General features: G+C 41.6%; 1 protein-coding gene across 1 annotated transcript; it reads left to right on the top strand.

Moving 5' to 3' along the window:
- Positions 1-4,292: 4,292 nt before the first annotated feature.
- On the top strand, positions 4,293-7,163 carry LOC147905825 (uncharacterized). Its single transcript, XM_087377930.1, has 6 exons — positions 4,293-4,741; positions 4,843-5,005; positions 5,143-5,324; positions 5,438-5,675; positions 5,768-6,057; positions 6,153-7,163. Exons 1-6 carry the CDS (start codon positions 4,478-4,480, stop codon positions 6,663-6,665), a joined length of 1,650 nt encoding a protein of 549 aa, XP_087234056.1. The 5' UTR covers positions 4,293-4,477; the 3' UTR covers positions 6,666-7,163.
- The last annotated feature ends 7,656 nt before the right edge of the window (positions 7,164-14,819 follow it).

Here is a 14,819-nt window from a genome sequence, read left to right as displayed (position 1 = left end):
CAATCCGACTATCAAAGTGTTACTTGATAGAGGTAGTGAAAAAAACAGTGGAAAAAGTGTGCCCAAGAGAGGTGTCATGTGTAAAAGAAGTGTCCAATTGATTTGCATGTGCTCTGCCTTCATCTTGAGTCTATTCAATCTATAGACACGACAATTACTTACCACAAGCTATATAAAGAGCTCACAAGGCTTCTTGATTAACCTCATTGTAGGCCTAAAGCTACCAGTATACCTCGCTCTTCAATTCTTTCAAGGTTGGCAATGCATTAGTGATCATAGGAGTATTTGAGGTGATGAGACAGACAATGCTTCTCACATGCACATGTCGTGTTTGATTTAGCAGGGATCATCTGCAAGGAGAAATCTTGTTCCTCCTTTATAAAGTATCCTCGTTGGAAGATGACGTAGATGAGCTTGTGAGCTTCCTTCCAAACTTGATCGACTTAGCTCTCATTGCCCCGCTGAAAAATGAGAGCGGTGAATTACGAACAAATTGCATTGGTAAGGGGGGGATTTTCAATCTTTTGTTGTTTCTTTGGCCAATTGGACTTGCATGAGTTCATTTTCTTAGGCCCTCTCCTATTTCTTGCAACTCTGCTGAGTACTCTAGCTCATCGTTTAATCATAAATATCTGCCTCCAAGCACCTCCTATCGGAAACATCCATGAAGAGGAGAACAAATTTCCTAGAATATTTGTAGATGCAATCAAAGGGTCTCTAATATCATCTGATTCAGAGGTTCAATTGTTAACTGCATTGCAGCTACTATGCCATATGTGTCCATCGGAAGTAGCACTCTCAAGCGACGTACAGATTCTTATTGAAGAAGGCATAATGGATTACGTTTTTTAGATCTTAAGAGTGTGTGGTGAGAGCCTATGACCGTGGAGTCTAAAGCAAATCTCGTAGCATGCCACAATAGTTTTTGATTTTCTTAGTATGTGCTATATTGTGTGCTACTCGAACATTAATCTGTTCATAGACAATATGGAAAGCATGATCGCATGGTCATATGTGCACTGAATGTGCTATCAGGGTCAAGGGATGCATGTACACAACGAATTGGCCTTAACATTGTCACTCATGTTCTTGACTCGTTAGTAGAAAGAGTTCCTTGTACTTCCCATCTCCCACTCCCTCCCCTTCCTTCCTCTCCTCTCCCTCTCCCTCCACTTCCTCCCTCTCCCTCCCTCTCCCTCCCTCTTCCCTCCCTCTCTCAACACCTCCTTGTATCTATAGAGCTCACTGGTCTGGATCCCTTGGGTTCTGGAGACTTTTGATTAATTGCAGATTCTTCGGTGTCTGGAGACTTCTAATTAATCGTGCCACCCTAGCTTATGTTAATCAAAGTTAATCTTTGTGCCACTCCCCCCGCACATCGACTAATTACAGTAGGCTCCCTAGGGTGAAGTTTCACTTTTGTGAGCCCTTATGAAGCCACTTGTTACAATCTTGGATGTCAATTTTAAAAGATCTAACGGTTTGAATTCTACTTTATTTTTTAGAGTGATTGACTTTTTGAGTGATTTCTTTCTTTTGAACACAGATCGCAAAAGCATAGTGCATCTCACCACATGCCATGCATCTACCTCCTCTTGGAAGCAACATACCTCTCGGGGTGATATCTGAAGTACCATGGAAAGCCACTAAGAGTGTGGAGGAGCTATGCTATGGTCTTCCATATACCATCAGAGTTTTGGAGAAGGAAGGGGATGGCATGTGGGAGTTTAAAGATGTTCAAAAACTTGCAGCATAGGTGATTCTTGGGAGCGAAGTGTTGATGGTGGATGGATGCGAGCCGCAGCAACTATAACGAATTAGCCCCTGACCGTGAGTTCATAGATCAGGTCGATTGAATAGATGATGATTGAATAGATGAAGGCAAGATGTGGCAAAGATAAGAGCTTAGAATGGCAAACCGGATAAGTGCAAAGATGTGGAAAGTCTTGCTTTTCTAGAATCTCTTTGTGCTTTTGGCTGATCTGACCTGAGAGAATTGCCATGTAGAATCTTCACAGTTGGTCACAGCTCAGCCTCTAACCATTAATATTGGAATCGGAGACAAGACACACCGCAAGAAAATTACAAGTTTGCAACCATTGGACCGGCTAGATATACATGAAACAACAACCTACATGGCACCAAATCGCTTCTGTAACATAAAGTTGCTTAGGGAGTACGAGGTGATAATAAGAATTTCCAATATGCCATATCCCCAGAACAGAATGAAGACAATGTACATGAAAGGCAAATATGAGGGCAAAAAACACTACAATAGCAACATCCTGGCATCCATGAGAGAATTTACTGGTGACCTAAGCTGTAGGTGAGACATGTTTCACAATATTCGAGACTGTAAGTCATGGAGGTCGCTTGAAAAGAAATGGCAAGTTTGTCAAGGCTAGCGAGACACAAAGCATTGCTCTAGAGAAACTTTGGATTGGGAATTTGGCAAAGCTTCGTGACAAATATATCTAGAATAGATAATAAGTTAGCTTGACCCAACCATGATGCCACATTTTATAGAATCTGATAACACACAAACCTCGCTTGTTGAAAGACCCCCCTTTTGACATGTGAGTCATCTATCGAAAGGTGAGTTATTGTTTTTAATCTTAAATGGAGTTGATTTATGGTTAGTCTGGATGAAAAGCTTGCTCTAAAGCATAAGACCTTTAGATTTTTGATCGGTGCACCGTAGTGGAAGACCATGCTCATACTTGTACAGAGTGCGGTTATTAAGGTGGGCTGATCTCGAAACGTTTGCTTCTCCGATCAATTTTGGGTCATGATTTGTTAATCAAGACATTAATCTACCTGGTGATGATAAGGTGTAACAATTGCAATGCTTTGAAGAAAGTGAGATAGTTTCGTAAGCCTTTCTCTTGTGAGCTCTTTACGATAGTTTTTGCAGATGAGGAATTGCCTTGGGTTGCAAGAGCTAGATCCTAATAAGGTTCCTCTAATGCATTGAAATGTCTTAATGGAAGGTCTTCCATGGCATTGAATTCTTTTGGTCCCCTTTCTCAGGTTTGGTGAGCAGAGGAGAGGAAAGATGGGGAATCAAAATATGGAGAGCGATGTATAGGATAATATTTATCTAACAAGACATAACTCAAAGCTTCATGTAGTCTCGAACAAAGCTGGAAAAGGTCATGTTCTTGGACACTGTAAATTACGTACACAATGCATGGATCTGCTGGGAGGGAGAAGAGGAGACCCCCCACACAGCAACGGGAGAGTTTCAAGCCACTCCAAGTTGAATCTGTTCTACTATAATCAAACTCTCAAACCTTGTCCCTTTAATCCAAAGGCCTTCACACCATGAACTTTCATGTGCTAGCAAGGAGGTACACTCATCGATTGTCTCTATCTCAAGCACTTCTAAAACCACAGGGAAGGGCTGTTCCCTTGAATTATATAACTCTTTGGCAAAGGAAGTGCGCCGCCTCCCTGCCCACACTATGTGTGGTTATAAATAGTTCTATACTTTATATTATCATACAAATATTTTCAATTCCTCATCCATTCAAAATTTCTTGTTTTCAATTTGAATTCTTACAAGATTCCTCTCTTTTGATGCATGTTCTCAATGTGAGGGAGTAAGAAAATCCAAGCTAAATACAAGATCAAAAGATATCAATACCTTTATTCATATGTGACAATATCTTATAGAGTGCAATGAGGATCGTTTATGTGCTCTTGTGGAGCATCGTCCTATTCATGCATTTGTTAGGCTTCAACTCCAAAAATGCACAATTCACAAACAATATGGCCAAGTTAATAATAAATCAGCACCCCTAACGTTTGCAAGGAGGATCGGGTCCCAACGGACCTTGTGTCGTGTCTGATGTCCATATTTTTACTCATTCTTTTTTTTCATTTAAAATTTTGATAAAATGCTATGATTCAAGTTAACGTCGAGGTAATAGTTATGTGCCCGATGACAAAGAGGCTGCCTACGGCAACTCTAGTTAATTAATAGGTAGTTTCTTTTGAATGGGGGGCCTATTGAGGCCACCGGCCCAGGGTGGATCTCCAACGAGGGCTGTGGCCAGGTAGGCAGGCAGGCAGCCCTGTTCCTGAACGTGATACAAAGTGAAAGGTAAAAATCTCAAATCTCATGAAAAGAAAATCTCAATAGATGGCACAATCCTAGTAGGCGCCGTAAACAATCTTCCCTACCGAGCCGAAAAAGCTTACATTTTCCCAACATTCGAGTACACTCGAGCCGTGAGCTCTCCCCATCGCCAGCCTTGCCTCAGTTGCCGGCCTGTCGCTTCAAAGCTTCCATCGCTCCAATCTGCATAAACCAACGTCGTCTGCTTTCTTCCATCATTCCAACTTTCCTCCACGTTTGTCTCTCGCAGTTTCTCGTCATGATCATCAGCTTGCAATATTGCAGCTGCAGCAGCAACCTTCTCACGCACCCAATCTACCCCCTCGTAGCCCAAGCACCCCCTTAGATTTCGTAGTGATGACCACCATGATCATGAAGGTGGACTCCTGGAGCTTCTCCTCCCGCCTCACCTCCATCATTCTCGTATCTGTTCTTTTCTCGGCCTTGTTACTGTTTACTCTAAGCTCCACGTCAGTCCACAGGGTGTGGATCGTTTCCCCCTTCGCATCTGGTTCCACTGTCGTCGACGTTCAAGTTCGAAGTCAGAACACCCAGCTGCAATCGCAGAGCGTCGACCCGGTGCCGAAGCCAGTCGCACGTTATCGGCCTCGTAGAAACAAGGTCCTGCTGCTTCTCATTTTTTGCCGACTATATATGTGGATTTCGTCAAGAGGGGAATGCTACTTCACTCGAGGGAGCTGAATCGCCCTTGTTCGGTGCAGAATGTGACAGGTCCCGAAAATTTCCTGGTACCTCTCTTGACCAGCCATGTTGGGGACAACAATCAGCTCATCGAGTACATGACCGCAGCAGTAATTGCTCGGGCAACCAAGAGAACACTCTGCTTGACTCCCTTCTTCACCGGACCGGCGAAGCACGGCGGTGGTGAGTGGAGAAATTAGCAGTCTTTCGCTCTCACGTGGTGCAATGGCATCAGGATCGGTGTTTCTTAGCTAGATGCAAGGTAGATGTTAAATGTCTAGTTACCCTGTAAAGCTTATCTCCTCAGGTCGACATCCTAGGATCGCAGGATACCGGTCTCGCGGTTGGAGAGCGTTATGATCTACAGAGTCTTTCAAAATTTGTGAAGATCTCTTCGGAGGACAGATGCTTGGCGGCATGTGACAAAAAATTTGAGAGCTTTTGGTGGCTCCGGGCGACGTATCCGCCCCAGATCCGAGGATGGAGTTGGGATAATAATGTGGTAAGAGAGGATGGACTACGCGAAGGATCTCTTCATTTCTTTGAATTTGTAGCGGGAAAGACCTTCTTTGCTGGAAAATTTCTGAATGAAACTGTGTTTCCTACTCTTCATAGACAACGCATAACCTCTCTTGGAGTTTCGTCCGCTGGACTTCGACGACAGACATCTATAAGGCATTCCGTCCCTTCGTATCTGAGCGTTGTGTCGCTTTGGGAGGCATTTTTCCGGGGCTCAGCTGGAGAGGGGCTTATCTTTCTGCTTCATCCTACATCCGGACTGCCAAATTCATTTCTGATGCCGCAACCGCGGTGCAATCCAGAGCAATGGGAACCGATCTCCCATATTTAGCTGGTGCGCTTCTTAACTAGGATGTTCGTTTGCAATGCGCTTCAATCTATTGCTCGCTACCAGTAGTGATCGGCTGTAGTTCTGTGTGTTTGCAGTCCACTGGAGATTTCACGAGGTGAATTGTGCTGGCCACGGGCTTGGACTCTGCTTCCTCCGGTGTGCAGATGGTTCAGTGATAAGCTCGGGCCTTCGTCCCGTTGCGCGTGAATGGACTGAAATCGGCAGGAACCGATGCCCTCGCTCGCGCTCTCGAGGCGTATTACTTGTGAAAGAAGACCTCATCGACGCCATACGTGAAAGGGCGAACCAGGACAACGTAACGATTGTGTATCTAGCTACCGATGGTTGGATGCGTGGTGCTGCTGAGCAAGCACTTGTGATAGAGGTACTTTCTTATTCCCGTCTTGAGCGGTTTTGCTTCCATCGGGCGACTACGACCATCTATGTCTCTGTTATGTAGTGGATCGATCTACATTGCAGGTGGTGAGCAGTTTGAGACGATCTGGTCTGGCTGTGGTTGGATTATGGAAGGTCAAGCAGCTGCCGAATTTCTCTGATGGTAGTTTTTTCAACGCCTCATCGTTGAGGTCGTTTCTGCCTGAGGCAACAGGCCACTCCGTCTCTCAGATGGAACAGGAGATATGCAGGCGAGCATATTCCTTTCTAGGGAGCGGGGAATCAACATGGAGTCTGGCAGTTTTTCGTGCACGCATGGCTCAAAGGAGGCAACAACAAATCAAGGAGCAATTCTTTGGAGGACTGGAAACAAGCAGATTAACAAGGGGAGTGGATGATCGTGTGATCGAAACGATGTTGGGAGACAATTACGCAGCAGGGTTACAGTGCCAGTACGAAGGATTCTACAGGCATGCGAAGGTGAACAAGACTGCAGAGACGTATGAGGACGAAGCTCCGGACGGATGGCTAGACATCGAAGCATGCGAAGGAAGGATAGACAAGGGAGGAAGGTGCAAATTGGCCGGATGCTACTAGCAAGAATCCTCTTCTGATGACTGATTGTTCATTGTTCAATTGAATCTCGTGCATCATCATCTACATTTTATGCCGCCGATCAGTCTTCTGATGCACATCTTCAACTGATCGTTCATCGTTGAATTGAATCTCCTTCATCATCAACATTTTAAGCTCATCTGCAAACATCTGCATGTTCCTCTCGTACTACAGAGAGCTGCCTTATGATGTAACGTCGGAATAGCACCCACTTCGAAACGGTAAAGCATGCATTTCGAAATCGAGACTGATCTTTTTTGCAGCTGCAAGAAGCAAGCTCATGAAAACAAATAGCATGCAAGCCACAAGAGGCAGGGTGATGAAAAAAACAAATAACGTGCTTGATTCTGCAGCTGTACTAGGAGCAAGGTGATGAAACTACAGTTGCAGCTGCAGGGATTGCTTAGAAGGACCTCTGCCCTTGGTGTATTTTTCACCCGCTACAATGGCCAACAACCTGCCTTTATTGTATTTTTTTAATTGCTAGAATGGCCAAAAGCCTTCCTTTAGTGTATTTTTTAAGTGGTTACAATGGCCAAAGAGTGGCTTTGATTTTTCCTAGCCTTCATTTTGTGGATTAAAGTTTGTGCTTGCAAATTAGTTTAAATAACCCACAAATACTCATTTTAACTTAACTAATTATATGTTTTTATTGCTCCAAAAACTAGGCCTTGTAGTGCATAGATGTGGGGAGTAGGGATGGGCGGAGCAGGGATGGGAGTAGAGTTGAGTAAAAAAAAATTAAAGAGGAGAGTGGAAGGGTCACTAAAATTAATTCTAGGTGGAAGTGGGAAAGTGAGGGCGAGTTATATGGGAGGAAATGAAAGCAACATTAGACATTAGGATGGGGAAGAGTGGTAGTAAGAGGGAGCTAAAGAGCATTAGGGGAAAAACTAGGTCTCAAAATGGTAGTGAGGAGTTAAAAGATTATTACGAGAAAAATTTGGTCTCAAAAGATCCTCGAATCAAAGTTTTCTAATTTCAAGAGATTAAAGAGCGATTTTATGAGAGTGCTTTGAGTGTGCAGCAATGGTATGTTGAAGTTGACAAAAGCATTTAAGGCTTGGGAGACCTTTGATCCATATTTTAGATCTGTGATTTTCACTTGTAGTCCTTGATCTAATGTCAAATCCAAGGGATACATTCAAATTTGTGGTAGAACACTCTTAACCACTAGATCGACAAGACCTGTAGATCGAAGCGATACCATCAAAGGATAGAGGGATCAAATCTAAACCCTTGAAAAAGGCAAGGAATGAGATCAAAAGACAAGGTAGCTCATTTTTAGCCATCCATCAAGAATAGATCCAAGGGTAGAGAGATGCAAGAAAAAGGCATTAGATACGTGGTTGTGCCATGCAAAATGCCTCAATATCTGTATCTCCTATCTCATGATCATCCTCCTCTCTTGTATCACGGTCATCATCAGCTCCATGGACATGATCATTCTCCATACGCTCCATATTAGTAAATATATTATACATCACTTTAGAACCTGGGGTAATAGGTATGACATGCTACCACCTATTATTTCCTCCATTGGTTGATAGACAACCTAATTCAAACACAAATACAATCATGTTATTTTCCTTGCATCGAAGGTATCAAATATTTAAAAGTGAGTATTTTTATATGTGTGTAAAGTACCTGTTCACATTGTTGCAGTAGTACTAGTGTGCCCTTCTTGCTTTGCCAAAACTTTGTGGAGTCAATAGTTACAAAGCCACTTGCATGGCGTTTGATTGTTGCATTAGGGCCTCTTTCCACCACGTCCTTAAGCCACTTGACATCCAAAACATACACAAAGAAGCGTCGAAAGTCAAGCTTAATAATATCTGGATTATGCCACAATAATCATCCATGGCCCCATTGGCTCACTTAAAGCTAGCAATGATGCCGTAATCTTGTGCGTTTCTCTTATCATCAATCCGTTGTATCCGAAAATGCTTGCCCTCACACCATATAGCATTGAACATAATACACTATACCAAGATAAAATCAATTAATTAAGCAATCTAAATTGTTGAAAGCTCCTAACTTATGCATAACATTCTATATACCGACCTTACACCATATAGCATTGAACATAATATACAACACCAAGATAAAATCAATTAATTAAGCAATCTAAATTGTTGAAAGCTCCTAACTTATGCATAACATTCTATATACCGACCTTGCTCATGCATCCTCTAGTGTACTCCCATTCTTCCATTGTGACATGCATCCCCTCGTCTCTATCTGCTCTCTCCATTTCATCAAGTAGCCAATCCACGTGAATATCCTTTGGAAGTGCTCTTAGATGTTGAGGGTAGGTACACGAGATCCGTGGTGTGTACAAAAGAGGGCCCTTTTTCCTTGTCTTCTTGCCTTTGCATCCTCGTATCTGGTCACCCATCTTTTCATTACATCACTATTAAGCATGCAATAGAGGTTGATATTATTAAGCAACTCTATGTCTATTACTTTGCTCCATCCTTTCCCTTGAGGCATAATAGAGGTCATCCTTAGGTCTTCATCATCTCTCCATAGTCGTGGGAGAGAGCTATCATTAGGAAAAAAGGGAGCTCATTTTGGGGCCTTTTACAGTTTGGAAAAATAAGCTCTCAACCAATCAATAGAGGGCCAACGTAACGTTGGAAATTCACGAAAATAAGAGAAAATAGAAAAAAGAAACAATACTTTATGTAGGTACAAGCGTGCTACATTAATGTGGAGATTGGTTTTTTATTCTCACAAGATCTTTGGACAAGAAGATAGAATCTAAACTGACATTTTATCTGACAAGGGCCTTCCTGCTTCCACCTTCCTTTGAACTTTGAAATGTTGTGCCGCCTTTCCTTTGAAAGGTCTACCATTCTACACCACTGCCTCATTGTGCAGCAACATCTTCTTTTCCAAAACTACTCCCTTGATCTTGTTTGGCGTAGAGTAAGATATTTCTTGTCAACTGTCTGTCTGCCCACTTTCTCTTTCTTGAAACTTCAATTTGTTATCTTATTTACATTACTTTGCTATTGTTACAGATTCAGAAAATCTCCATGGTGAATAAAAACCATGGCCGTTCTTGTGGAAGACGCTCTGTGGATGATAATGCTATGAAGGCAGAATTATACCACACATCCTTACCCCGTCGACCTGCTTCTTCTATTTCATTGGTAGAGAATTCAAGTACAGTCAAAACGGAAGGAACTTGGGAAAGGTTTAGTGTTTCGAAAGGAGCATGGGTGCTCATGCAACCTAGCAAAAGAAAAAGACCCCAGACAAAAAACATTTTCTTGGCATCATGGAAGGGAAGAGTACGAGATTTTAAAATCACCAGAGGGAAGATATCCGTGAAAGAAGTTTTGATTCAGCACGTGTACATGCATAAAGAAGTTGTCTTGCAAGACTATCCAAAAGATCCTCCGCAACACAGGCCTAATTGTATATTTTTCTATTGTGTTTTTTTTCTTTACGAGGTGTATGGATTTTTAAGATGAAGCTTTCTCTCTTTGCTTATTGACATTCTTGTGTTGTTTTATTTCAGATTTATATCCTTCATCGTATGAGACATGGCAAAACATCGATTGTATTCTGGGATTTATAGATGTTCTGCATGGATTGATAGGAGAACAACAATACCAAGGTCGATGTGCAACAGAGCTAGCTCAATCGGGTATATTTTTTACTGATCATTTTTATCAGTTGCTGGACAATGCTAACACACATGGTGTGTTAATAAAACAAGACCTTCCGACATGGAATTCAGTGGATTGGCCTCACCCACATTCTAGTGTTACAGAGGCATATAGGGCCAAGCTTTTCAAAGAAGTACAAAAAGCTCTGAGGCCCAATATTGCCACAAGGATAATAAAAATTTCTTTATGCATGCCTCTCACAGTCTTTGTGGACTTATTTAATCCTTTCCAGTGAAGGTTTCAAAAACAATGTTCACAGTTAAAGCAACAAGTTCGGCATGCATGCCATAATTTTTGGATAAAGGTTGGGATAAGAAGACATGTAGTTCAGTGTTTTGTGAGGTTGTCCAACCTTCTATGCAACTGAAGTACATGGTTGCATCACAAAATTTTATTTTCTCTTTTTATTACAAGTGCAGTCGAATGCTAGGCACAAAACTAGTCCCAATGGATCAAGATGAAGATTCTTTTGGTGCAGAAAATAAACTTCTTGATATTGATGTTGTTGAGAATGGTGATGTGCTAGTCAAGATCTCATTAAGAGAATGTTGCTCCCTAGCTCAATTGCACAATGACATTCTGTTTGAGACAGAAGGTTCTATTTCAAACGACTTTTTATTTATCTACAACAACAAAAAGGTACACCATCTAATTTATCCTAGTCTCATTAAGCATTGCTATTAGTTTACTTTATCGCTCTGATTCATATTGCTTTTTTGCAGTTGCTCAAAAGAAGAGAGAGCTCAATAAAATGCAAAGACATTGAAATTTTGAAAATTGAGATAACACAGACTCCATAAACAAAGGTTTTGTATTCAATCAAGTAAGATTTTGTACATAAGTGTTTAGTTAAACATGTAGAACATATTTCTGACATCCATTTTCTACTTATGTACAGCTTGATCCAGAGGTTGCTCTACATGGTCCAAGATCTCCCTATCATCATTTTTTGGAGAATCTTTTTTCTGCTGGCTCCATCCTATCCTGTACAGTATGTTGGTGCTACTCCATTGTCTCCTCCACTGCCCAAGGAGCATCTGTTTGTTGCTGCTCCATCTTCTCCTCAACAACATCAGCAGCAGGTCCTTGCTCCTGTGGCTTCTCCTCCTCAGCACTAGGTGCTTGCTCCTGTGGCTTCTCCTCCTCAGCACTAGGTGCTTCATCTGTGGCATCAAGGTGTATGACACCTTCTTATACTTTAGAGCTCTCACCCAACTCCACAGTAGCTGGTACAATAAGTTTGGGGAGGCATAGCTCAAAAACCTGCAAATTGTATGAGCTCTAAAATTATATACATAGTTTGAGCTGAAGCTATCTTCTTTCATCTGCAATGGCATATGATAATTTAGAACACTTTGTATCATTATGAATTATCTTCAAGCTAAATGAAAATTAGTTTTTCTTACAAGGTCTGGCTGTTCTTTCTCAAAATAGCTTGAAAGTAGATATTTGGCACTGATCAACACTCTCCATCCGCAACTACTTGAATCATCTTGTTGTGGTGTCTGTATAGTTGGAAAGATATGTTAGAAATTGTTAACATCTAAACAAAACAAAATTATTCAATAAGTTCAAAGACATAGCATGAAATAGACATCAGTAGAGGGAACGACTTTTTACCTCTAGATTTATTGGCTCTATTGAAATCCAAAAGAGAGACATTGGGAGGATAGTGATCCAATGCATCTAAAAGCCTTCTAATATAACTGCAATATGTATAATTTAGTTAGTATGATATCAAAATAATGAAGTTTTAAGTTCAAAAAGCACACACAGCACTTACAATTTCAACTCTTTGTGTGTGTTTTTAAGAGAGTTGAATATAAAGCATTGCTTCTGCTGGATGTCAATAGAAACAAAACTCCAGTGGTCACTGCATAAGAGAAAAAGCATTAGGAAATCAAAGGCTACAAGAGTTCTCAATCTTAAAGAAGAATTTTAAAAGAAGTAGTCACCCACATACCTGTTATGGTATGGAAGTAGCAAAACATCAATTACTTCAAAATTGCAGTGTCTGAACCAGTTGGAAATACTGATGGGAGTTTCCTTTGCATCTCTTAATTTAGAAGAAATGGCAAGATCAATAATATGGACTGTATGCTGTACAGAGGGGTGAATCCAGCTTCTCATCATGCTGCATAGGACCAAAAAATAATTAGGGTAGGGTATAAAGGAGGTACAAGGAGGATTGTTTTTGCAAAAAATGTAAAATAATAGACACTTACTAGAGCATTGCAAGAATGATAGTATCTGAGCAATACTCATTCTTATGAGCCAATGTTGCCAAGCATGGTTTTGTTAAGTCAAAATCATTCACTAAAAATTCATCCTCAATATGGACAACTATATTAGGGCCCAGCTCCTACAACCTTCTATGTATCTGTAGCTCCCTCTTTCCAGTCTCCACATCTATAACAAATTTTGTTTCTTTTATTTGCTGCTTCAGTGACTCCTCATAAGCAGTCTTCCCTCTGATGTTCTTTGAGTGGGTTACTTCAACAACCTTAACCTTATCTACTTTTAACTTCCTTGTAGGTGGAATTAACAATATGTCTCTCATCTTTATGTTCTGCCATTCCACAGGATGAACAAGCTTGTCATACCTCCATCTCACTCTGGACAAAGTGTTGAAGTCTTTGGCCATCAAAGTCACCTTGTGAGCATGGGCTGCTACCAGCATTGCATCTTCAAAATATTTTTTCAAGTAATCCTCTGCCATTTCCTGTAAGGAAAGAATGGCAGTTCTGTTCCACCTGAACCCAAGGTGCCAACTTAAAGGTGCCTTGGGGATTGCAAAGCCTATAGCTTTCTGTTGCTTCCTGATCTCCCTTAGCACACCTGCACCATGATTCAATCTCTTGCCTTTTGCTTGAGCAGGCTCATTGGCTTACCCTTCCTGCCATGTGCAGCTCTTCCCTTTGGAGGCACACTAAATTTCTTGGTACCTACCCCAGCTGCTGTTGCTGCAAGCCTTGGCCCTTTGCCAGCTTTCCTTGTAGTTGACTTGGTTCTTGCCATCACTCTAACACACTGCATACAAAGCAATGGAAAGAGATTACAGACATGGAGAACATGTTTTGACAAAAAAAAGGCAATCACAGGGGTGGATGAAGCAACATAGAAAAATTTGCAATAAAACGCGATACGAGGAGTTTGAAATTCCTAACAGGTCCAAATCGCGTTTTCCTACAAATTCCTGAAATGACATGCACCATGGTGCATTCCTATAGTGATTTCCCTATCTTTACAACTAAATACAGTATGAATGGAGTTTATGCAAGAAGAGTAGAGCCATGGATAGCTATGGAAGTCACAAAACCAGAATGACAGGGGTGGATGAAGCAACATTTCAATATTTGCAACAAAACGCGATTTCAGCTGTTTGAAATTCCTAAGGCCTTCTCCTCGCGTTTTTCTGCAAATTCATGAGGCAGCATGCTGGAATATGCCTTCAGTCATTTGAAGGTGTTTGCATGTCCATGCAGGATGGATTGAGTCTATGGAAGGCAAGAAGTGTGCATAGACTGAAGGAAGAACCCATAAGTATAGTTTTACCCTCACATGCAAATATCACACTTGAAGATCTGCATTCCTACAGTGATTTCTCTGTCTTGACAACTAAATAAAATATGGAATGATTCTATGCATTTCCATGCAGGATGGATTGTTTCTATGGTAGGCAAGAAGATTGCAGAGACTGAGGGAAGAACCCATTGTTACTGACCTGAAATCTATCTGTGGATGTGCTGTGCTGCTGATGAGTACCCTGTGCTACTGGTCAGGATGCTGATGTTGCAGAGTATGGAGGTAGGGAGGCAAGAGAGCAGAGACTGGAGGGCAAGAGGGCTGAAACAGGATACCACAAATAAGTGCAAAATACAAATAAGGCAATCCCACACATGTGGAATGTAGTCGTTTTTCACACGTGTGGATGGGACCCAGATCTCTTGGAGTTTGAAATTTGGCACATGTGAAAGGTACACTTTATGCCTTGGAACTTGTGCCATTCATGATTTTGTAATCAATTCCACAACCACTCTTCCCTCCCCTACCTCCCAATCTTTCATCCCTGCCACGACCCTCGCATCTTCCATTTCCTTCTCTCTCTGATCCTTTCCTACCCAGCACACTCCATCCAGACTGCAACCTGCCTGAAGACTACTACCACTGCCAGATCTTCAGGTTACCTAGAGTGCAGAGTTAAAGTTAGTGAAAGAGTAGGAGATTCACCAGTGCAACTCCAACAGCATGGAAAAGGAAAAAAAAGGTCAGAATTCTAGATTGTTTTCAATGTTTTTTGACATATATTTCTTCCATCCTACTAGCTTTGGAAACAATTTTTGATCCTACAGAGGCCCTTACTTTTTGTTTCAAAGAGGCTGAAAAGTTCCAAGAGCCATATGAAGCTGCCTTCCAGCTCACACAGGAAGCTATAAATCTCTCAGCACTATACACA

This window comes from Dipteris shenzhenensis, chromosome 1 (assembly GCF_047967505.1).
Source record: "Dipteris shenzhenensis isolate YYH24624 ecotype China chromosome 1, Dip_SZ_1.0, whole genome shotgun sequence".
Classification (NCBI taxonomy): domain Eukaryota; kingdom Viridiplantae; phylum Streptophyta; class Polypodiopsida; order Gleicheniales; family Dipteridaceae; genus Dipteris; species Dipteris shenzhenensis.
The sequence above is the reverse complement of the archived record's forward strand: the minus strand, read 5'-3'. Positions and strand labels throughout refer to the sequence as shown.

What these genes read in the sequence shown, in the direction of transcription:
- LOC147905825 (XM_087377930.1), top strand. Translation starts at nt 4,478, where the DNA reads ATGACCACCATGATCATGAAGGTGGACTCCTGGAGCTTCTCCTCCCGC. An exon ending in CGATCTCCCATATTTAGCTG is followed by an intron (nt 5,676 to 5,767) that starts GTGCGCTTCTTA and finishes GTGTGTTTGCAG; the next exon opens with TCCACTGGAGATTTCACGAG. An exon ending in AGCAAGCACTTGTGATAGAG is followed by an intron (nt 6,058 to 6,152) that starts GTACTTTCTTAT and finishes TCTACATTGCAG; the next exon opens with GTGGTGAGCAGTTTGAGACG.